Source organism: Lutjanus erythropterus, chromosome 14, assembly GCF_056507025.1.
Source record: "Lutjanus erythropterus isolate fLutEry1 chromosome 14, fLutEry1.hap2, whole genome shotgun sequence".
Taxonomy (NCBI): domain Eukaryota; kingdom Metazoa; phylum Chordata; class Actinopteri; order Lutjaniformes; family Lutjanidae; genus Lutjanus; species Lutjanus erythropterus.
The window spans coordinates 12472036-12496186 of NC_139330.1; the positions used below are offsets into that span (position 1 = coordinate 12472036).

The 24151-nt window shown below is 39.6% G+C and overlaps 2 protein-coding genes across 4 annotated transcripts; one reads left to right on the forward strand and one right to left on the reverse strand.

The window, feature by feature from the left end:
• Window positions 1-808: 808 nt before the first annotated feature.
• sec23ip (SEC23 interacting protein) lies at window positions 809-14090 on the forward strand. Of its 2 annotated transcripts, none has more exons than XM_084735372.1 (18): window positions 809-1123; window positions 2633-3135; window positions 3288-3495; window positions 3587-3780; window positions 4306-4395; window positions 4485-4605; window positions 4966-5055; window positions 5639-5780; window positions 7015-7223; window positions 7305-7402; window positions 8274-8444; window positions 8678-8773; window positions 8859-9035; window positions 9132-9287; window positions 10317-10419; window positions 11066-11248; window positions 11332-11500; window positions 13408-14090. In XM_084735372.1, the coding sequence occupies exons 1-18, from the start codon at window positions 991-993 to the stop codon at window positions 13487-13489; spliced, it is 2925 nt and encodes a 974-aa protein (XP_084591498.1). In that variant the 5' UTR covers window positions 809-990; the 3' UTR covers window positions 13490-14090. The 2 variants fall into 2 exon arrangements, with proteins under 2 accessions (XP_084591498.1, XP_084591497.1); XM_084735371.1 differs by having other exon boundaries at window positions 810-1123; window positions 2630-3135.
• Window positions 14091-15930: 1840 nt separating this feature from the next.
• On the reverse strand, window positions 15931-23519 carry csgalnact2 (chondroitin sulfate N-acetylgalactosaminyltransferase 2). 2 transcript variants are annotated; one of them, XM_084735373.1, is made up of 8 exons: window positions 23388-23519; window positions 19309-20158; window positions 18903-19119; window positions 18675-18776; window positions 18407-18585; window positions 18195-18289; window positions 16649-16730; window positions 15931-16557 (listed from the first exon to the last, which is right to left on the reverse strand). In XM_084735373.1, the coding sequence occupies exons 2-8, from the start codon at window positions 19958-19960 to the stop codon at window positions 16265-16267; spliced, it is 1620 nt and encodes a 539-aa protein (XP_084591499.1). In that variant the 5' UTR covers window positions 19961-20158; window positions 23388-23519; the 3' UTR covers window positions 15931-16264. The 2 variants fall into 2 exon arrangements, with proteins under 2 accessions (XP_084591499.1, XP_084591500.1); XM_084735374.1 differs by lacking the exon at window positions 23388-23519 and adding an exon at window positions 20971-21197.
• Window positions 23520-24151: the final 632 nt, after the last annotated feature.

Below are 24151 nucleotides of genomic sequence, written 5' to 3' on the forward strand. Positions count from 1 at the left end.
GTGGGGTGGGTGTTTTGATTTTGATTTGAGGTTGGTGGTGTATTGAAAAGAAAAACATTAACTGTTTATATCTTCAATAAAAATAGTGTTTTCGTATTTTGGCTCGTCTAAAAGATGAACAATTTAATTGTAATCTATTTAGCCTGAAGGCGGCAGTAGTTGGTTTTCTCTGGTCATGTCTGGATGTAACCCCAGAGCCGCGAAAGATCTCGTGAGAGTAATAATTTAAACCCAGACTATGATCTTTATTTAATCCACAATCACATATATTTTACCCCTAAACCTACACAGATCTTGACCACAGCGTTTATATAATATAATACATAACTTGATTGTACAATGTGCTCAGTAAAGAAAGAACGAAAACAAATATCGCGAGAGTTTAGCCAATCAAGGGTTCCATTCTGGAGACAGCCGTGTTTACTGAACGAGCGTGTTTTTCAAAATAAATCTTTATTTAAAAACCTTGAATATGTCATACATTTTGACAGTCAAAAACTGCTAAACTATTAAACTGCTACTAAAATTACTTGATTCAAATAAAAAGAAATTCAAAAAATAAAAGTAAACAAATGATACAAAGGGGGCAAGAGAATATTAAAAGCACAGTTTGTACATGCATACTTTACACGAAATGTTGAGTGAGTATTGAATGAAACAACAATGCCAGAAAAGATGTATTCTTCTTATTATTAAATGGTAAAGCTTGACGCTTTGCAGTCAAATTGACTTGCCTGATTACGTTACTGCACCAGTAGGAGGCGGTAGTGTACTAAACTGAGCGTAGTCTGCCGTAAACAAGAAGTAGAAGAAGAATTGACCTGCGTGGTTTTAGCAGATCTATATAAAATGTCTAACGCTGTCTCGCCGTTTGTTTAACTCTGTCGATGCTTTAGAGATCAGTGAAATCTTTGAGGGGCAGGAACAGGCTGTTTGGAGAAGTGTACTGCCTGCCTGCTCTGTAGTGGCTACGTGTAATTCCAGGGGAAAATGGCAGATAGAAAAAATAATAATGTTCCCAACACCGGTGCAAATTTACTGTTCAGCGGCGCTCCGGAGTTTAACTTCAACCTGCCTTTCATGCCAGTGAGTCAGGCCACTGGTCCGGCGGTGCTGTCAGGAGGTGAGAGTAAAAACCGACTGTGGAAATGTCTAAACATTAGCTAGCTGTGCCCTTAGCATGCTAGGCTAGGTAGCTAGCTAACCGGGGTTCCTGTGCTGCTGTCAGCTGTTATTTACTGTAAAAGAAAGAGAAACGGAAAGTAACGGTGTACATGAGCTGACAGTTTTTTGTCAGACAGGTTTGTCTAATAGACCATGATATGTTTTAGTCAGACTGTCCCTGGTTTGATGTGTTTTTACATGAAGTGGATGTAAAGCTATTTGGGAGACCCATATTATCAAAACACATGATATAAAGACTGAAAATTGGCCACATCCTTCCGTCTGACTTGGCTGAATAATTAAAGTCCCCTTAAAAACTCTACTGGTGTTATGTGCTGTAATTTGGACTACAGCATCCTCAATCTCAAGTGTTTCTTGTAATGAGTATTTGTATAAGATCAGAGTTCAATTGATTGGTTGTTTAATCATTTTTTTTGACAGAGGAGTGAAATGAAAGTCATTAGCAACAATTCTGATCATTGGTTACTTAATTAATTCTCTGGTTTCACTTCAAATATGAGGATTTGTTGTTTTTCTCTGTTTTATATATTTGTGAATTGAATATCTGTGGGTTTCAGACTTTTGCTCAGACAAAACAAGACATTTGAAGTAGAGGTCGACTGATAAGGGGTTTTCAATCACTGCTGTTGATATTTAGACAGTAGGGCAGACAATGGCTGATGTATAGTGCAGATACCAAAACAAAGAAAAGTTCTGTATCATTCAGCTTTTAGATGTATTCCATAGTTATCTTAGCCCCTAGCATGTTGTTTTAGATGGTATTTTTGTCAAGTAATGAAATAGATTAGGTTGTGCTGCAGATTTTAGAGCGTGTCTGAGAATAAAGGGTATGTCACAAATTGTCATACAACTAAATTATTCTATATGTTATAACACAACATATATTAACCCTAGCCAGTAATAGTTTGAGAATAGTATGAGAGAAAGATGGTTTTGCAACATTTTAGATGATGGTGCCAGAAAATTTAGACAAATGCTTACAGCAGGATGCATGAGGATTATAATACAGGGCCCCAAAATAATTTCTTCACCACCTTCCCAAAACTCACAATGGGGAGTGCTACTATTGTTCCACAGCAGCAACACTGACAAGGCTGCCTGCGGATGTGTTTGCAGATATTTTTTGCTCATTGGGCTTGTGAGTGCGGGGATTAGCCAGTGATGATTATCTCAAAATGCCAGATAATTAATCAGTTAATAACTAATTTACAGATATCGCATTTGGTTCTGGGAAATTTTGATAGTGATTTCTCTCAATTTTTCATTTACAGACTAAGCTGGTTATGATAATTGTTAGCTGCAGTCCTACAGCTGTATATAACACACCTATATCCCTGTGTTGTGTGTAAGTGTCTCAGGTGTTTGAATGTTTCCTGCAGAGTCACAAATTAATCTGCTCATTGTACAAAATATCAAAGATTTACTCTGTTTTTGATTTTTTTAGAAGACTCTACTGATGTTGGAGAAGAAGACAGCTTTCTAGGTCAGACTTCTGGGAATGGACCAGCGCCCTCCACATTCAACTACTTCTCCAGCCCCGTAACCAGCAGTGATCCGTTCGCATCCATTGGACAGTCGCCATGTCCTCCACCGGTCCTGTCCACAGCCCCGACAACTACAGGCCCGGTTTCTGTTCCCAGCAGTGTCAGCATGGCTCCTGCGCCACCTCCAGGCCCACAAATGAACCCCACTCCTCCGGCATTTGGCAGTGCAGTTTACCAGAGCCCTATGGGGCGTCACACTCCTCCTCCCACCACAATGACCCCACCGCCTCCGCAGATGCAGCCACAGAGTCATAACCCGTACCGGCACACGCCCACCAGCAGCAGAGCCAGTCCTTATATTCCAGCTCCAGAGATCCTGCCGCCAACACACACACCTCAGCAGACTCCGTACTCTCTCAGCTCGCCGCCACAGACATTCCCACTGTCAGGACCCACATTTACAAAGGTACATCTTAAGCCTATTAGTGACTGTGTCGGATTTGTTTGTCAGATACTTAATTAACTCATTAGGTTAATGAAGTCACTGCTAATAGCATGAATGCAATCATCATTAGTAAAAAGGGATTTATAATCAGGATTTTTTCCTTCTCTCTTCAGCCTCCTCCCACACACATTCACCCGCCTCCACCTGCAGCCACCACTGCTGGAGCTGTCGTTCCTGCTGGTCCCATGATGCCATACAACTACAATATCTACGAGGCTGTTCAGCCTCACTGGTTCTACTGCAAGCAGGTGGAGTCAAAGAGTGTGTGGCTTCCTTTCAGCATCATTGACTCTATGCAGCTTGAGGAGACGTATAACTCCGGTACGATCGCACACTGCACACGGTGACCGTTTGTGAGTGTTTTCACACTTTGCTCTTTGCAAATGTTGTCTGGGCTTTTTTGTTCCTCCAGTTCAACCAGACCCAGAAAATGTGATCGTACGCACAGACGGAGGGCGTTATGATGTGCTGCTCTATGACCGCATGCGGACCTCCGTGTACTGGGAGGAGGAGCCAACTGAAGTCCGGCGATGCTCTTGGTTCTACAAAGGGGATGCAGACAGTCGTTTCATTCCTTATTCTGAGGAATTTAGTGATAAGCTGGAGGTTTGTCTCACTGCCACATTTAACCAGAAATAGATGTGTTAATAAAATGTGTTACATTGCCTCTTCTGGTCAAACAAATCTATTTTTCATCTAGTTCAACTCTAATATGCAATTTTTGTATTTTCTTCAGTGTTTTTTGGCATCTTTTTTAATAAAAAAGGTTCAGATTATATCAACAGTGTGCAAAGCTGTCATCAAAGCAAAAGGTGGCTACTTTGAAGAATCTAAAATATCAAAGATACAATCAAAGAGTTCAACATTTGTTGCGTTTGTTATCAGATCAATCACACAATACCTGTTATTTGATAACAGCTAATAAATAAAACAATTTGTACAGGGACAAGTAAAAATTGACTTTAGACCAGTAGATTTCTGACCCACTTGCCCAACTGGGGACATTGACCTCTGAAGGATAACTGGGAAATAAAGCTTTTTATTAAATTATAAATTTGATCTACATATATTTAGGTAATAAAGCTGATTCTGATTCTAAATCACAGTACTTACTTGTGTTTGTAACTTCAGGCAGAATATAAGAAAGCTGTGTCTACCAACCAGTGGCACCGTAGACTGGAGTTCCCATCAGGGGAGACCATCGTCATGCACAATCCAAAGGTAAACCATCGTCTGATCAGCGATAAGTGGTGGTCTCGTGATGATTAATCCTGTTAGTTTGATTTGACGCGTTCTGTTTGCCTCTGCAGGTGATCGTGCAGTTTCAGCCCTCGTCCATGCCAGATGAGTGGGGCACGACTCAGGACGGGCAGACCAGGCCCAGAGTGGTGAAGAGAGGGATTGATGATGACCATGATGAAGTGCCTGATGGTAGTCAAGTTCCTCTCTATCCAAATTAATTTCACCCTACCCAAATTCATTTTAGACCCATTATGTAAATGGAAATAAATGAAAAGCTCATTGATCCGATCTGTAAGCTCAGATAGATCCAGAGTAATTTTAGGATACTATAAACTGAGATGAGTCATTAGAGGAGGTGCCAGCCATCAAACAAAAATCTGTTTTATGAGGGAAAACTAAGTCAGATTTTAATATCTGGTTGTAAATGTAATGTGGCTTAATCATCATTTATCACAGTTTTAGGTGCATGTTGAGATGTAAACAATAATGTTGGAAATAATTGACGGTGTAGATCAGTGAATAAAGTAAAATCCTGTGTATCTTTTCCAGGCGAGCTCCCTAAGGTGGATCATCTGGTGTTCATGGTTCACGGAATCGGTCCTGTGTGTGACCTGAGGTTTAGGAGCATGGTCGAGTGTGGTGAGTACCCTGCAATCATGCCATTTACCAGTTTCTTTTTCCATATGAATATAAAACTATGTCTTGAAAATCAGGTTGGAGCCTGCAGAGCGTCCAGGAGGAAGATTTGTCTGTAATGATGTTATGACTATTTTATGATATCAGTAGCTTGTTAGATTAAAAGATGGTGATTCGAGTTGAATCAGTGCACTGTTTTTTAAGCTTAATTCATTGTACACAGACCAATTCAGGAGCAACAGCGCGGCAGGCAATGTTACAAACTGAGTCTCAGCCCAGTGGGAGAGACGCCCTGTGGTGTGCTGGGACTTTATAACTGAACTATGAGCAGCAGTGGAAGCAATAAATAAATAAAAGCAGTATACAGGCAAGCAGAAATGAGTACAAAGCAGCTACACACCTGCTGTGAATTCTCTCCGTACAACAACCTGCCCAATTTAAACATGGGTTCACACAGACTTTGCACTCTGGAGCTGGCAGGGTTAAATAAGTTCACTGTCCGGTTCAGCTGATTTGGACATTTGTATTCACACATAGAACTGCTGCATGGTGTTCTAATAAACTGCACAAATGTTTGTATTTTCAGTGGACGACTTCCGCAACGTGTCATTGAAGCTGCTGCACAGTCACTTTAAGAAATCGCTGGATGACCACGCCATCAGCAGGGTGGAGTTCCTCCCTGTCCAGTGGCACACGGCTCTACATGGAGATGCCACAGGGGTGGACAGGTGAGGAGAGGCGGCTTCACACAGACTGTAAAGTTTGTCATCACAGTCAATCCAAACACTAAAGGAAGTCTTATGATTCGATCGTAACGGGGTCGTTGTTCAAAGCTGAGCTTAACTAACAGGATAAACAAATATGCAGTGCATGGTTTTGTTTGTCCATTTTTCATGTGAATTTAGAAACAGAAAATCCACTTGCTTTTCCCACTTTTGTCTTTAAAATAGAAGTTGGAATAAAAGTTAAACCAAAACCAGACAACACCAAACAGTGGAACACTGTATGTGGAAATGTCAGAGGATCCATTAGGTCCAAACATCCAAAGAATTCTTTGTTTTTCTGATCAGCAACAAATCCTGTGAAAAGACCAAACCAACAATGCATTTTTCTGTTTCCCAATGCTTTCTGATTTCCTTTCTCTGCTTGTGACACTCAGCACAAAATGTATTTATTGCGCTTAAACACGTAGATCTTTTAAGTACAGGTCTCAATAATATAGTTTCAGTGTTTATTCTCCTGAAAGATCTGGCTGCTGTAGTTTTTTAGGCAATGTTACTCAAACAAGAAGAAATAGTGCATTTGCTCTTTTCAGCTATGTGTTAATAGTTACTTACTCTGTTTCGAGCAGAAGGATGTGGTTTTACTAAAAATAATGAGTTCATGTTGGTGAGAGTGTAACAGTGTCACTCATTGATGGCGAGTAGGGATTTTTCAACCTTATATTCATTGGTTGTAGAACAGAACAACCCTTGGGATAAATAATACGGCAGTGTACAAACATATAATCCTTTCTATGTCAGATCAGTTCACCAACACCCACTCCTCACCCCCCATAACCACACACACATCCACTCCTGCAGGTCTGACCACTCATTTCTTCAGAGTGTGAACCAATCAGAGAAAAAAATGAACTAAAAACTGCAGAATACTAAAAAGAAAAAGAAGCAAACATAAAACCAGATAGTTGCAGAGGGATAGATAACAGCCCTTGTGTATCAATTTAGTTGCAAGAGCGAGATAAAAATCACTGATGTGTTTTAATAGTTTTAGAACAACGGTGGAGCTCTGTGAGAGAGATATATGAAGCTTTGGTCACACAGACCACGTGTCACAAGATAAAACCATTGTTGGTTTCAGTTTTTTTTGTAGGATTTTTTTAAGAGTGAGAAAAGTATAAAATATCATCAAATCCTTGGACAGACTGAGTTAATCACACTTAATTTCTTTTTCACTTTGCAGGAGGATAAAGAAGATTACTTTGCCCAGTACCGGACGTTTACGTCACTTTACAAATGAGACGTTGTTAGACGTGCTTTTCTACAACAGTCCCACCTACTGCCAGACCATCATGGACACAGTTGCCCAAGAGATTAACAGACTTTACGCCCTGTTCATGATGAGGAACCCAGACTACAGAGGAGGCATATCAGTGGCCGGACACAGTTTAGGTAATAAACCAGATGATTACAGCTCTGGCTTTGTTTTTCATTCTCTTCTCACCTACATTGTTTTGTTTCTCCTTGTTGCAGGTTCCCTGATTCTCTTCGATCTGTTGTCAAATCAGAAGAACGGCTCTCCCGCACTGGCTACACCGATCGTCCCCACTGCTAACGGAGACACCAAACAGGTCATACACCAGTTAACTGAATTAGTTTAATATAGAGAGTAACATGTCATTTATTTTCCTGATGATCAGATTTAGCAAATAAAACACTTTGTATTTGTTTCTCAGCTGAATGTGGCGCCTGTGATAATGATCAAAAACAGTTTCAGTTCTTTGCCATACAGATGTGCATGTGCTGTGCAAGTTCACACTTCACAAGAGTTAGCAGACTGATGCATAAGAACTGTGAGGAGATGATAAGGGAGATGATATAGAGGAGATGAGTGTATTTATTTATTTACTGTAACAGTCTCCAGTCTGAAGGGTAGTCGAGCTCACACTTCAGGCTGCAGGATCAAAGAAAGTTTTTAGATCATGTCGAGACTTCTGTCCATATACAAACGCTCTGTGCTGCAACTGCATCTCTTTTTGTCAGCTGATGACATGAGCGCCATTCAGTTTGTGCACTTCATTGTTCATCAAAACCTGAGCATGTTCATTAATCTTTTAGCATGTTCATGTTCATATAACATGTAGTTTATACACACTTGAGGGTCAGAAAGCTTTAGATACAGTGAGCAAAGATGAATGATTTAATATTTCATGGCTCTGATCGAATGAAAACAGACATTGCTTTATTTTTTTTAAAGTGAAGTTCATCAAAAAGCTTCACAAACATACACTGCATACATTTTGCAGAAGGATTCAAATGAAATGCTTTGACATAATATTTAAAATCAGATATTATTATAGTTGAGTATAATTTAATTATCGGAATACTAAATAATCATCAGTGTCCCATTGTTCACATCCCCATATTTATTGTGCATCCCTAATCAATCATAATCAAAATAATGGTGCAGTATATAATTGTAAATTCCACCTCTCACATCAGGTGCCAGCCCCCATTACACAGGCAAATAATGCCGTCACCCCTCCAGCTGTGGAAGAGGAGCCTAAAGAAGACGGCGAGGAGTTTGAAGATCTTTCTGCAGTGCTGGAACATCTGGGCCTGTCCGAGTACAAGAGCACCTTTGATGAGGAGAAGATTGACATAGAATCTTTTGTAAGAATAAAAACCTCCATTGCTTATTATAAAATTTTTAAGTCCAGGGGGTTTGTGGTCTTCAAATGCCAACAAATGCCAATGTAGTGACAATTTAAATTCTGATGTATTTAATTCCTAAAATCTAGGAGGTAATTTGATAACAGCTCTGGCTTTTGGTGTAATTCTTCATATATAATTTTCATAAGATAGTGGTGGCTGCTTCACTTTGTCTCTTTCTCATGTTCTTGCAGCTTATGTGCACAATCGAGGACCTGAAAGAGATGGGAATCCCACTGGGTCCCAGGAAAAAGATTGCCAAGTTTGTCAAAGAAAGGGTGAACAAGCTGGTAAGTTTGTCAGATGAGTACCTGTGAGGCTTGCAAACCGACACCGATGACTTACACACTCTTTATCTTGGTTTCACGTTTACAGGCTGCACGTCAGGCAGCGCAAGAGAAGAAAGCGGAGGTCAAAGAGGTCAGTCAGGTTGTGGCTCCTCCACCAGCAGCTGAAGCTCCTCCTGAACCCTCTGTGGCGAAGCCTCCAGTGGGCAACGCTGTCTCCTCCATCCACGTCAACTACAACTACTTTGAAGTTGGCACTGGACAGGTAAATATTAGAGAATAATGTTAAATCTGTTGGCATTGATTCTGAATTGTTTTACATTAAATAATAACTTGCTTATGTTATTGTTTTGTTGTACAGGTGTCAGTGGTCTACCACGCTCTGGACTTTGAGCCACTGAATTTCTTTGCCTTGGGTTCTCCAATCGGCATGTTCCTGACGGTGCGAGGACTGGAAAAGATTGAAGAGACGTACCAGCTGCCCACGTGCAAAGGATTCTTCAATATTTACCATCCGGTAACCTGCACACCCAGAAGGATTCACTGCTAATTAAGATTCAGAGTCATTTCATTCAGTCACAGTCAGTTTGTTTTTAAAATGAGTCTTGCGGGTGCCCCTATAGCTCAGTTGGCAGAGTGTGAGCCCCGTGTACTGAGGCTGTTAGTCCTCTGCAGCAGCTGCTGGTTTGACGTGTCATCCCCTCTCTCTCTCTACTCCTTTTCTGCAGTGTACTGTTGTGGACAGGGTCTGCAGCAAAATGTATTTTAGCCACTTAAAAAAAAAAATCAATATCAGCTTTAAGTGTATGCTATATTTAGAAAATTTTCACAACTTTATTTTACTGTCAGACAGCCTTTCAAACAGGAGACCACCGTCATATAAGCCAAATATCGCTCTTTCCAAAGCAACCAAACGCCATTTGCAAAATCAGTAATTGTCCTTTGCAGAAGACGGGAGTTGTTGGTCTACTGCTACTTCGACTGGTTAGTTTGTGTTATTATGTGACTTCCAAACTAGCCTTTTAAAATACTAAATACTACAAACAAACTATCTAATCAAGGTAGTTATAAACCAGCAACTCCCATCTTCTACGAAGTAAAATTAGTAATTTTGTCAGTGGAGTTTCTTTGAGCATGGGAGTGATATTTGGCTTATATAACAACGATTTCCTGTCATAAAAGGCTGTCAGATAGCAAAGTAAAGTGGTAAAAATATTGTTAATATATTGTACAGATGTTTTTTTTTAAATAGCTAAAATATATGTGGCCACTGACTCTGTCCACAGCAGCACATTACTTAGCTTCCTACACCAGCACTCCTGCTGCTTCTCCAAACTGAGGACTGACTATGGATAAGTACCTCATACGACCCCACTTCAAAAACTTAGTATAATCCCTTTGACCTTACGTGTAAACACGAGTTACTCTGTATGAAAACGCAGACTGAGCAGCTAAAAGTATAATTAGAGAGTGATGGAAGCAGTAAAGCTGAGTCACTCTGTGCAGTACTATCTGATGGCTTCATCAGTGACTAATTCTCTTCCAGTTGGACCCGGTGGCGTACAGGATTGAGCCCATGATATTACCAGACTTGGACTTGAAGCCTGTTTTGATCCCACATCACAAAGGAAGGAAGAGGCTTCATCTCGGTATGACACTGACTCATTATTTTCCCATAAATTTCTGCTTGCATCAGCCCAAATAACCAGACCACTGCTGTCATTTTGACTTGTGACAAAGGTGTAAGTACATTTAAAGTCATGAGTTAATACTAGATGTGGACACAGTTTCATACCTTCTTAAGAGCTTAAGCCGGGTAGTTGTCTAGTGTTACTTCATGCAGTGCAGTCGGTTCTTATGGGTGGGGTGCCCTAATTTCTGAGGTGCCAAAACACAAAGACGTTATTCTTACATTGAACATTCTGTGGTGTAATAAGACGCCAAAACGGACAGAATAGTGATTTTCTCTTACTTTTGCAGACAAATAGAAGCTGAAAATGAAAAATTTCCTGTTTTTTTCCAGTTTGAAATGTTGACATTAGGAAAAGGAAAATGTGGACAATTTGTCTTGTTTTTGTCTTTTTTGTTGCTTCAGTTGTACAGCCTGTACAGAAAAAAAAAATGAATGTCTAATATGTAAAATAATTTGTTTTGCCAATTTTTTTCTGCATAGATACATACAGCATGTTGTAATGCCAGAAATTGGATTTGAGTCTAATTAAAAAATCTTAATCATGTGAAAGAAACTTTCTCATGCAGATGGATTCAGAGATGGATCTCTTCTTTGTGTTTCAGAGCTGAAGGAGAGTCTCACTAGGATGGGCTCTGACCTAAAACAGGGTTTTATCAGCTCCCTGAGGAGCGCCTGGCAGACGCTCAACGAGTTTGCTCGAGCTCACACCACGTCTGCCCAGCTTCAGGCTGAGCTCGCCATCGTGGCCAATCAGATTGAAGAGCAGGAGAAGCAGGTGCAGGAGGGTGAGTTTCTCTGACCTATGACACTTCATTCAAGTTATTTCTGTGTTGTGTGAGATTTATGACTCCCCTCTGGTTTGTCACAGTCACAGAGCAAAAGATCTCAGAGACCCCAGAGCTACAAAAAGAGGAGGAACCTCAGGTGAAGATGGGGATGCTCAACGGAGGAAATCGCATCGACTACGTCCTGCAGGAGAAGCCCATCGAGAGTTTCAACGAGTACCTGTTTGCCCTCCAGAGTCATCTCTGCTACTGGTACAGAGAGCTTCATTTCATTCATGCTTTTTACCATTTCACAGAGGTGTAACAATCCATCAGTATATCAATTTAAAGATAAAAGATTCAGTGTGATCGATGAAAAGTGAAGACATCGAACCGTATTATCTTTATGATACTGCTTTATTTTGAAAGTCCCATGGCACTTCTGTGTTTGCAATAGTAAATATCAGATCATTGTCCAAAAAATCGATATATTGTATCGTCAAGAATACGCAATTTACTCTTACTCCCTAAACACTTAATGTTCACATGTTGACATTTCAGTTACAAGTAAACTGGCAATGATACATTAATTTGTGGCGTTTCAGTGCTATTTTGATTTTTCAAGCAAAAATGCCACATTGTAATGGATCCAGTTTCTCAGATATAAGAATTTGCTACTTTTCCTCGCCTCACTTTATAGTAAACTTTATGGGCTCTATTTTCTGACCGATGCTGTTCTCATTTTCTCGCTCGGCGTCCATGTTGTTTAGGTAGCAATTGTTCTCGTGCCATCTGTGCACCTATGGGTGTGTTGGTCTTAATGAGGTGTGATCAGAAAACGATTGCGCCTTTGACCAACAAAAACAAGGTGCAGTATTTACCTGCTATTGAAAGGACACATTATTTAGTTATTAACACAGGTGCGTTCACAACATGCTAAACTCTGCTTCTATGGCTCTGCACTGGGTAATAAAAATTAACATTTCTGATAAATAGTGGATGATGGACTGCAGGTGGGTGAAACAGGATTAAGCATCTGTCCATAACAGAGATATGTGGTGCCATTTACACACAGCAGCTTCATTGACTGCTTAAATTTGACAGGATCTGATATTAATTTCTGCTACACATTCAAAAGGTCTCACACACGCAAAGTTTATACAGTGAAACTGTTTGGAGTAAAGCAGCATATAAATCCTTACTTCCATCAGAGCTGTCTAAAAACATAAGGTTTCCTCTGGATAGTTTTCTCTGTCCTGTCAAGTTTATAACAACAGGTTTTAGTTTTGCTGCCTAAATCATAAGGGTGTTTGCTGCAGTGTCATTACTGCACAACAGTAAAATGACTGAAAGCAGCCTCTCTGATCATTAAACCGTTAAATGGTGTTGGTGTTTCTTAAATAACTTATGTTGATGATGAGAGGTTGTTTTCAGTAATAAACAGTAGTCAGTAGGAAACAGAAGTCAGGCTGCTGTGAATAAATGCCAACAGAGACACTTCAGCCTATTTCACCCACCTGCAACTCATCAGCTATGTATGGGAATGTTTATTTTTATTACCCAGCCCGCCCGACTTGCGGATTACCGCAGAGCCTTCATCACTACAGTTTAATCATCTCAGCATCTCTGTTTGCAACTCCAACCTGCAGAATCTGCCGTTTAAATAGCAACACACCAGACACCTGGCGCTGCAGCATCTGGGCCTTGTGTTTTGATTTGCTGTCAAGTGAAACTAGTTTGACAAAGTTGAAAGATTTGCAACCGTTGCTGCTGAGTTTCAGACAGGTTTCAAGTGCTTTGCAGGTGGAATGACATTATGCAACCCACACATGAATGCTTCACCGGGTAAAGCCAACCTTAATTCATGTTACGCCCAAAACACACCATGATTAATTAGATTAGATTATGTGCCGTTTAAATGGCAAAGTGGAGTTGGACATGCCCTAAATACATTTATGCCATGCACTTTACACCATGCACAATACATCATCAAAACAGGGCCCAGTATCTTTAGGATCTTGAGACCGAAGCAGCGAAATAGAATTCAGCCATCAATAAATCTACCGCCTCCTACTGACACAAAATGTTGTTAATGTAAAAGGCCTGTAGCTCAACTACTTTCAGCGACTTGTTAGGTGTGTAAGTCTTATTTTTAAAGTAACACTTGTGTTGTTTTGTAGGGAATCTGAAGACACGGCTCTGCTTCTTCTCAAAGAGATCTACAAGACCATGGGGATCCATCCAGAACAGATAGCACATTAACACCATGAAGTACCTGAGATAATGAAGATAGCCTGTTTGAAACGTTCCCATTGGTTTTATTTCATGTCAGTTATCCTGGATTTTGATTATGCTGTTTCATTTTTTTTCTTTTATTTTCTATTCATGTAGTTTATTGTATGCAGATGAATAATACAATTGTATTATGCCATTTGTCTTAAATTAAGAAACATACAAACGAGTTTGGAGATTCAGAGACACTTGATGAGTTTGATATTAAATTTTTATAGTATAAATTATAGAACTGGTCACGTTTACTGAACATATGTATCGTTCAAATCAAATACTAACAACACAAATGACATAGCAGCGGATAATGCAGCCTTCTGTAAGTTTTATTTCATGGCCAAAATTTCAAAATAAATCATTTCCTGCACAGGTTGTTTGGTGATTGAACTGTTGTGCACTGCTGAGAGGAAGACGTGTAACATTTCTCCTGCAGGGTGAGGAGACTTTAAGACTATCTACAAAAAAGCTGTAATATTTGCAAAAACATTGAATAAAAATAATTACAGTACAGGATGAGATGCAAGAGAAACCTGCTTTCATTGTGAGAGAAATAAAGCACTTCTTGCCTGCTCTATGTCGGGTTTTAACAGCTGTACTCATTAACATTATACCTCTGAGCCGTAACATCCTCTCTCATTATGAGACGGAATAAAATTATCAGGCCTATAAGCTGTCGACACACATCTTCAAAACAATCTCAACACTTCACTTTAAGCATGTAGGCACGTACGACAAAAGTATTCAACTCACATGTATGAAACAAAGAAATATTAGAAAAAGTATTTACAAGAGTGGCTGTAACATTCAATCTCAGTCCAGTATTAGGAATCATAGTGCTGTGAGTGATTCTCACTGGGCATAAATGACAAATCTTTGTTATTTAAACAATAATACTGGTCCACATAGACCTCATATCGTAGCGCTGCATGCTATAAGCACATCTTTGCTCCTGGCTCTTTAGCTATTTATCAACATGCTTAAACTGATCACTTTGAAGATGTCACCAGCTAACAGAAGATAGTGACTGATTGTCACGTAAAACACGCAAAAAAAAGGTCCCTTTTTAACCACATTGCCAGTCTCAAACAACCTATAAATATAATACTAACAGAACATTATGGCTCCTTACATTACTGCCAATACACTGGAAAAGGTGAAAGAATGTAAATTGCTTTGATCCTCCACTTGCACATCTGGGAATCGGTAGAAACTTACTGGTTATTGTGGCATTCTTTCACTTCCATTTTAAGAAAGTGCAACTTTTTATTTTTCCTGTGGTCAGCAGTGAATAAATAGTTGTGTATTTTGGCTTGACATCCTTCTGTAACTGCTTTTCTTCTGTTCAAAAGCCACTCTAAACATTGACAGCTGGTTGTATTTGATCTTGGTGTGATACATATTTGGAATGCAGAAATCATCTGACACAGCTGGCTGAGGTCACATTCAGCAGTGAAAAGTAGTTCAGCAGCAGAGAAGGTGAAAATGGTGATGAAACTGGTTGCAAGTCAGGTGTTGTGTCTGAAGCAGGGGGGGTGTACCACGAAGCAAGTTTGACATAGCGAGGTTTTCTTTGCGTGAGCTGGTTCAAAATAACCTGAAACCCAATCTCTGTCTCTGTTAACCTAGATTTTCTTAATCATGCTCTGTGCAAGTTCACATAAAAGGGGAAGTCTGACGTGTCATTTCTGCACCAAATGGGCCAATCGCATGCCACCTGCTTCAGTCAAGAGGAACTGGTCACAGAGAGCTATAACAAAACACTGTTGCTGCAAATAAGCTGGCAGAAAATTGTTATTTGCATAAAAGTTTAAGTAAATATTTTTCCACTCAATGCACTTTGAACACCTGCTGTTTACTTCTGTATTTCTGGCATGACAACTGTACATAAGAGCTCCAACAGCCTCTGGAAACTCAGAACTCCTGTTCTGTATTAGATTTAAATTGGGCGTGCTGAGTTAATCTGCCTCTAAATTTGAGCATTTTCATTGCTTTAATTTGCCGTCAGACAAATACAATTGAATGTAATTTAATTCTCTGTGATTAATACTAATAGACTAATCCATTTCTATTCTGTGCTCTTTTAGCTGCAATAACAGCAATATAAAATGGACTTGGCAGCGAATTAGGACCAAGCATAAAAACATGTATGCATGTTAAATCTATGTTGCTCATAAAGAACATTGTCAAGAAAATAATTTGTTAAAGAGCAGCACTTTTTACAGCTGATTTAAATCTAAAACTCTGAACATAACCAGGGTAGGTGTGCAGCACAAGTTACCATGGTGATCTAGCTTTGTGACGTTGAAAACTCCGGCTTCAGACTCAATACATCTCGCTAACACATTAATCTCACTTCGTAGTTCACCTCTCTGGTGGGATGGCTTGATGAGAAGTTGTTTCTCCAGATAATAACATGCTGACTGACTTGATTTTAATACTTAAAATACAATCTCACCCTAAACCCAAGAGATATATCGCTTGTTTTACATGTGTAAGTTTTCCTACGGCAGGTTATGTGTTACAAATTTGAGCATTTACTCATGTTTGTTACTGCTGTAGCTCTTCAATAAGACTTGTACCATGTTGTGAAGTTTCACATTGATCGCTGTTTGTGTACATTCATTTGTCTACAGCTGTGCGGTGAAATGCAGAAGGATCCATGTAAACATGTCTTTGCTGTAGTGTGTTAACAATGCCAGCACCTCTCAGTCTTAACGCTGGAATGACGCCGGGAGCGAGGAGGCTTCCTCAGTCCTCCGTTTTGCTCTGAGTCTTGAAGGCCTGCTTGCGGAGGTGAGCCTCGATCTCCTCGCGGAACACCAGCATGCCCAGGTGAGAGTGGGACGCCTCGTTCATGGCTTTGGACTGGATGCACATGCGGTACTGCTCCGGCGTCAGCTCGTCGGCACACTGCTTCTCGTGCCACAGGTGGAAGAGACTCGACACGGGTGTCCGAATCACTATCAGGTCGCTCCGAAGATACTTCCTATACAAGTGGACATCTTCCACACCCCAGCCTTTGACTTCAAGATCGAACCCACCTGGCAGAATAAAATTTTGCATGCTTTCAGCCAACATTATCAGCTATATCAAATATTAAATTATTTATCACATTAAGTGATCAGTGCTTACCAATATTCAGGAAATCCGAGCGATACTGACACGTCATTCCAAAGCCAAAATCTCTCCAGAATCCAGCATCCTTTTTGTGAATCTATTTGAAAAGAGGTTTTTGATTAAACAAACAGGGAACACACATTGAATCAGAATTGAATTTAAATGCCATGTAAATACTTTTGTAAAATCCCCTTCGACTGTTTTGTTTAATGTAAATTTCTCTTGGGTGTTTGAGCTCCGCTGTGCAGAATGATTTACTGACAGACGGACACTAAAACAAAGATGCTCTACATAACAATATGATGCATTACAAGCAGCACCAATGGTATGAAACAGTATATATTTACCGTCTCTCAAGTGGGCTGGGTGTGGTTGGAAGTACCGAATGGTTTGTGGCTTCGCTCTAAATCTACATGTGAATGCTGCTATTCCTGGTCTATATCTCTTCATTCTGTTTAACCCCAGTATTTCTGCACAGTTGTAGATAAAAACTAGGCAACACAAATATCAGTAATTACTATTATATTTGATTATTTTAAGATTAGATTGTAGAATCTTCGTTCAGTCTTCGTGCTAAATTTAGATTTTTTGCTCAGATCTAATTTTTTTCTGTTTGACTGTTCACACAAAACCAGATGTGTGAACTGGTCACAGCTCTGAAATGACCCACATGCGCAAGAGAACACAGCACAAAAGTAAACATGGAGGCCACAAAAGTCAACGTTTATGGTTTAATTTCAAGTTGAGGTGCGATAGAAGCCTGCAAATTCATGAGTAGGTGATAACGAGGAGAGAGAGACAGAGCCAAATTTCTAATTAAGGCTTTTTGTGGAGCAATGGCTGCAACTTCTGCATGGAGGTGTGTGTGGAGTTGGAGCCAGGAGTGGTGGATCGTGATGTGAATGACTTCACAGAAACAGATTTCATCCAAAAAAGGGCGAAAGAACCGGTCATAATCTGTATTTGCCTTCACTTGGATGGATGAGAGCAACCTACCCAGAGACTTTGCTTCCTCCTTCATGGTGTTTTTTGGGTGAAAAGTTTTTTGGCCATATTTTTACAGTAAAAGCTTAAGTTAAACCACCACCAAGAATCTTTTCTGATTCACTTTGATCTAAAGACACAATCAGCAGACATGTCCTTTATTCAGTAACATCTTGAACTAACCTATGATGAAGTTTTAAATCACAGACACATACTGACTGGCAACTTACAGTGCTTTTTTTTTTCACCCAACAGGGGGTGTGGTCACGGGAAGTGACACAGACACAGGAAATGACGTGTGCTGTCTCCTTTCTGAACGTCTCTGACTAGACGTTTTCACTTTCATCTGCTGAAGGTGGAAAGTTTTGTCTCTGCTCACCATAAATCTGAGTTCAAGATGTGAACGTACAAGATGATTTTGTGACACTGGATTGTCCAATGCAGGAAAATAAGTGCATACATTGCTAACAGCTGTCTTAAACATGCTTGGAGAGGATCCAGACCCCTGAGGAAAACAGATTTAAATCATCTTTCTACTAATACTATTTAGAGCTAAATGTGAACTTAAAATCCTTACCAGTTGGAGTTCAATGGGTGGAGCCAGCTCCAAATTTCCATAGACAATGGCAGGATTGTACAGACTGAACACCACTGGATAGAAGACTTTCTTATCTACAAAACAAATAGTACAAGTACACCTTAGTATATTTGTGACACTCAACCTGTAAACAAAAGTTCAAAAAGACAGTTGAATACAAGGAATCTGACTGATAACATGTAGAAGCTTACTTGGAGCAGCATGGAGACGGCAGGTGTTGAGGAACTCCAGAGTAAAATGGATGTCAACGTCACAAAAAAACATTAAGACGTCGCCTTTCTTCCACGCGTGGGCTCCGATATCCAGACCCCGACCTCGTGAGAACTCCTCGTCCACTGGGATCAGAGTGTAGTTGGAGAAGCTCTCCTCCCTGAAAAACAAGATTTAACTTCATATGACACATTACCCACAAGTCTACCACAAGCCTGTGAAAAGCTCTCTCTCAGTGAAAGGACAGACCTTGACATTTTTTCCAAAGATGACGTCACCTCCTGCAGGCCGTCCTGCCCAAAATAAACCACCGTAAGATGAACTCGTCTGTCCTGCTGTATGCACACCTCCCTAAAAACATACATCAAATTAATCCCAAGAGCACATAAGGTCGCATCTTATTGCACAACAACAATGATGAAAACATTTAAAGTGAACATGCCGGTTCATGTCTAGCAAATAGGGATGGATTCTCACCTGAAGTTGTGTAAGAACTGTGAGAATGTTTCTACTCTGCCCGCCAGCGGCACGATGATGTTGATAATCATTCCTGATGTTTCTACAGATGTGCTCCTGACTTTCATTAAGGGACCAAAAGGTCTGAAAAGCGTGACGTGGCGGAAGCTGCTGGAATCCTCTTTGGCAAAGAAGAGCTCATAAAGCGACCCCTTATCCCGCTCTGTCCTGTACAGTCCTGGGAATTAATACAATATGAGAAAGGATGCTACACCAGGCCTGGACGATAAAACAGTAATGATTATATCAGCAGTAAACATTTCATCAGTAGTGGTGATTTTACTTAACCAAACCACCATCAAAGCACATAACAAATACACCCCACATAGTCATTCATTAGTCTGCTGTCTGGTTGTGTAGATCTTACCCTCAGTAAAGTGACCTTCTGTGTAGGTTTGTCTCTGCATCGGCATGTCTTCCTCCACACCATCCTCCTCATCAGGGTTGTTGATGATGTCCAGCGCAGCCTCAATGACCTCCACCAGCTCGTCCCTGCGGTCTTTGCGGACAGGTTTTTCCTCTGGGTGCCGTGTCAGCCCCATCTCCAGCTGGTACACCTTGGACGAGGTGAAACTCTCGAAGGGCACCAGGGCGTACTCACTGGGAAGGCGAGCACCCGTGTTAACCTCCGCCTTGTCGATCTGAGAGTGCAGGTACTCCAGGAGATCTCCCGGCTCCTGGTCTTTATTCTCACCCAGGCCCTGCACCCCAGGGAGCTCCTTCTTGTCCTGCAGGAGCTTCAGCTTCTCGCTCATTTCCTGCAGCTCCTGCTTAAGCTGAGCAATCTGGCGCTTCAGACTGGCGGCACGGTTTAGGTGGCGCTCCTCCTGTTCCTGCAGCAGGGCCTGGTAGTACTCCTTCCCGTAGTTATCCCCCGCTAGGCCGGGCAGGACCAGGCTGACATCTGCTGGTGGGGTGCACTCCAGCAGGTATGCGAACAGCAGCAGCACCAGCAGCAGGAAGAGGCCCAGGAAGAGCCATCGGACCCGGCCCTGGAGCGGCAACCCCCGCCTGGGCATCACGCTCACATACAAGCTATAGCTGGCAAGTCTGCATTCCCTTTCCCCTCTGATCACATTACTCACAACATGCTTCCACACATCATGTTAGACGTTTGGAAGGGCCTTTATGTCATTTTACTGTGAAGGTCTGGTGTCTTCCTCCAGCCTATCAGTGTCCTCATACATCAGTCCTGCGTGAATCAGTGCGATGATCATCTAGAGATAATAAGAAATCCACAATTAGACTAGAGCTGCAACGATTAATCAAATTACCAATTAGTTGTCAACGATTAAATTAACTGCGAATTATTCTGATAACTTAATAATTGGTTTTAATCATTTTGAGCTTCTTAAATATGAATATACTGTTTTATATACTATACGGTTTGAGTAATCTTTTAAAGAAAAAAAGTGAGAATTTTCTGATTTTAGCTGTTTAAATGTGAATATTTTAGGGTATCTTTACTCCTCTATGACAACAGTAATTATTAAATTAAGTGCCAATTATTTTAACAATCAATTAATCAATTTGAGCAATTTCTTAAGGGAAAAATAAGTCAAAATCCTCTGATTTCAGCTTTTTAAATGTAAATATTTTCTGGTATCCTTACTCCTCTGCGACAGTGAACTGAATATCTTTGGGTTGTGAACAAAACAAGAAATTTGAGGACATCATTTTAGGCTTTGAGAAACACTTACCTACATTTTTTTTTATTTTATGATCCAAATAACCAATCAATTAATCGAAAAAAACACAGACAGATTAATTGACAATGAAAACAATGGTTAGTTGCAGCCCTAAATAAAACAAGCAAATCTTCTACTATACAGAGAGCTATTTGTTTCCTATAAATAGTTCTGGTTCAGATTAAAACACTGAGGATAAGCAGATAATGATAAGACAATAACACTTGACAATACAACATTATATTACCATTCAAGCAGCATTTTTGACCAACATGCGAGGAACATTTTCATTCAGTCAATGAATAAAACATTTTTCTGTCCAACTTCAACGAAGATTTTACCTTTTAAAGATTTAATTCAAACCTGAAGAACCGGGGAATTAGCTACACCTGGAGAGCTAGCACACGGGAGCTAGCTCCCAGCTAAACAACAGCACAGAGGAAAACTGGTCGGTTAGCTCCGCAGCAACGTACTAAAGATTAACTTCCGGTTTAGTGGCTCACTTTTCAAAATAAAAGCAGGACGCTCTCCGGAGCAGTTACGCAAAGAATGTCCTTGTGAGATGAAAGGATGCAGCATGGGGACAAAATGCAACAACCACAGTTTTCAAGGTTGTTTTCCTTTTTATCTTGTTATTTATAAGCTTAAGAGAGCTTATCGTTTATATATCTGTGTTCTGATTTTTTTTTTTTTTCACTTGAGTTCTGATTCTGGGCAGAAATCCTCAGTATTTAGCTTTGAGGAGCTCCAACATCTCCTTTTACAAACCACATACCATGCACCATTGTTTCTTGAAGGTCAAACCTACAGCACCAGTCTTGAACACACAAAGAAAGGCATTTTTTTTTCTATCCTGACACTCGCAGTCTTCACCTGGCCTCAAATGTGTAAATCAGTTTCAAGACAGGCTGTAATGAAAACCAGCAGGGCTCTACGTCCAGAGTCCCAGAACTGGAAACCACTGCACGAATGGTTGAAAAAAAGAGATTTCTTTTGATCGCTTGATTGAAAAGGGCAGAATTTTTCCTGAACATAACCTTTTTCTTGACAAAAGTGCTCTTGGAAAAAAGAGGCACACCATACAGAAATCCCACAGTTTAATGTTAAGTTGACAAAAATAAAATATTATACAATATTTACTGAGGGGCCATTCTGCTGGTAAAGTCTGAGGGTTGTACACAGTCAAAAAAGAGGAACTCTGAAACTGTACTAGCTGAACTATTTTTATGCTGACTTAAACAGTTTTGGAGCTGTGGGGAGGCCACAATTCTGCAACGGACATTGAGAGACAAACATTAAGCTGAGTGTAAAGTTCAGTAGAGCTCAATTAATAAGAGAAACAAAGCACAGAATGTCTCAGGTCTCCCATGGAAGTTTCTGTTCATACTGACTTTGGGAGGATTTCTGATTTGTAATGTCAGCGACACTCAACGTCAAGCTCTGCAGCTTGGTCACTTTTAAATAGACCAGTTAGAGAATCTGCTCACTCAACAAACAGCTCGGTTTGTGTGTGTAACACCCTCATGCGCAGAGAAAAATTCACATAAAACTCCCGCTAGTCATAACTCTAACAATAGATAACACACAGGGCCTTAAGGATTACAGACTAAGTCCTATATTTATCTTCTTCTGGCTGTCAAGGACCAGGAGTACAAGCTGTACAAGACTCATATTGAGATCACTGCCTTGGTATGAATAAATCCTATGTCTGGGTTGCAGTAAATTCTTCATAGATCCAACAGGGACTCATAAATTCCAGTGAATTTACTGAATTGTTACTAAGGAACTGAACTACTTAAGCAGACAGAGGTGGGTTGTGGAGACATTGTGCCTCATAACTCTCGTTTAAATGATGAGATTATTTACTCTTGTGCTTAAATTTAGGAAAAAAAAAATGCAAACCGTCCCGTTACCTTATAAACCTATAAAAGCTGTAATTAAAGTTGGGCATTCAAACTGTGTCATATATGCATGGGTCAGTGAAGGAGAAATATTTTCAACAAGCCATTTTTAACATGCAAAAAATGTATCTATCAGTTATCAGTTATCTATTATAACTGTTGAAACTATTAATAAGGCTGTAATGTATACACATAAATATATGTTAGATTAATATATAAGATTAATCTAGAATTAATATAAAAGATAAGATACAAGATTTGAAAGTAAGAGATTTTAGTGGTTTTCATCAAGATAAATTGGTCTTGGCAGTGGGACTGTGATACACTAATTGTTACATTTCCTCAACATGGTAAACATTTTTATATTAAGTGATATTAAGTTTTTAAAAACAAAATATTTGCATTTCCTTTTATTTTTTGTAAAAAAAAAAAATCTCATGCTTTTGTTCTATGTGAGTCACCTTTGTGCATTTATGACTTGTTTTTCCTATGAATGACACATAACATACACTTAAGTGACTATTATTTCAGATACAGAATTTTGATATTTTATTTCTAATTTAATACAGTTGTTACTACTATTGGTTGCACCAATTTATTAGTAATCGCTTCAAACAACATTTAGACATAAATTTTAGATATCTGATAGATATCTGTGTAAAATTCAGCACTATCTGACGCTATAAAAATTATACAATGTATAGCATGTGGTTTTACTTTGAAAACTCGAAACCGGATATTGGCACGGTTCTGCAGCTAGCTTAGCGATGTTCGGAGCTTCACTACGCTTTCGTGTTATTTTATATCTGTTAGAGAACCTGCTATGCATTTATAATATATTAAAAACAATTACTCACCTAGTCCCGTCTTTGTCCATGTCTGCCTCTGTTTACAGTCGTTGGTTTTTTTAATAAATCCAGCAGCGGCAGTCAGGCTGTGTTGCAAAATGCCACGGAGCAAAGAGAACTGAGTGGGTCGTAGTCTCCTTCCGGCCAACAACCAGCCAATGGGAGCTTTGCTAACGAGTGTCGTCATCAAACACGCTGGAGCTCCATGTTCATAATAACTAAATAATTTTGTTGTTGTTGTTATCATTATTATTATTATTATTGTTAGAGGTAGTAGTAGTAGTAGTATTTTACTGTATCATTTTAATTATGTTTTATTATGTAAAGACCAAGTTTGTTATAGTTCACTAAAAAGAAACTGAAAAGTTTTAGTCTTTGTCAACACAAATTTGGTAATATTTGTAAACAGTCAATGAGCATGAGGAGGCATTGTTTATGTATTTATTGAGACTGAAATGTCTAAATGACTTTAAGTCAGCTGTCCTCATAAAATGTTGTGTTTGTATCGTCATGTCTAGTTTAAACTTGTCAAATACTGATACTGAAACAAAAAACAAACAAACAAACAAACAAAAACTAAACAATAAAACAAAGTAAAATGGGTAATGCCCAAATAAAAAACATGATAAAAAACTAATAAAATATACAAACAAATAACTCTGATAAAGACTTTCACAATAATTTCATAAGCTAATAAATAGTTTTTCTTCCTTTTATTCACTTCATTTTTTTTAGTCCTATCTTGTATTTCTCTGTCCTAGCTGGTAAACAAA

What these genes read in the sequence shown, in the direction of transcription:
- csgalnact2 (XM_084735373.1), bottom strand. Translation starts at nt 19,960, where the DNA reads ATGCCCAGGCGGGGGTTGCCGCTCCAGGGCCGGGTCCGATGGCTCTTC. An exon ending in TCTTTGGAAAAAATGTCAAG is followed by an intron (nt 18,586 to 18,674) that starts GTCTGTCCTTTC and finishes CTTGTTTTTCAG; the next exon opens with GGAGGAGAGCTTCTCCAACT. An exon ending in CTCGGATTTCCTGAATATTG is followed by an intron (nt 16,558 to 16,648) that starts GTAAGCACTGAT and finishes TTATTCTGCCAG; the next exon opens with GTGGGTTCGATCTTGAAGTC.
- sec23ip (XM_084735371.1), top strand. Translation starts at nt 991, where the DNA reads ATGGCAGATAGAAAAAATAATAATGTTCCCAACACCGGTGCAAATTTA. An exon ending in AAGAAAGGGTGAACAAGCTG is followed by an intron (nt 8,774 to 8,858) that starts GTAAGTTTGTCA and finishes TCACGTTTACAG; the next exon opens with GCTGCACGTCAGGCAGCGCA. An exon ending in AAGGAAGAGGCTTCATCTCG is followed by an intron (nt 10,420 to 11,065) that starts GTATGACACTGA and finishes TTTGTGTTTCAG; the next exon opens with AGCTGAAGGAGAGTCTCACT.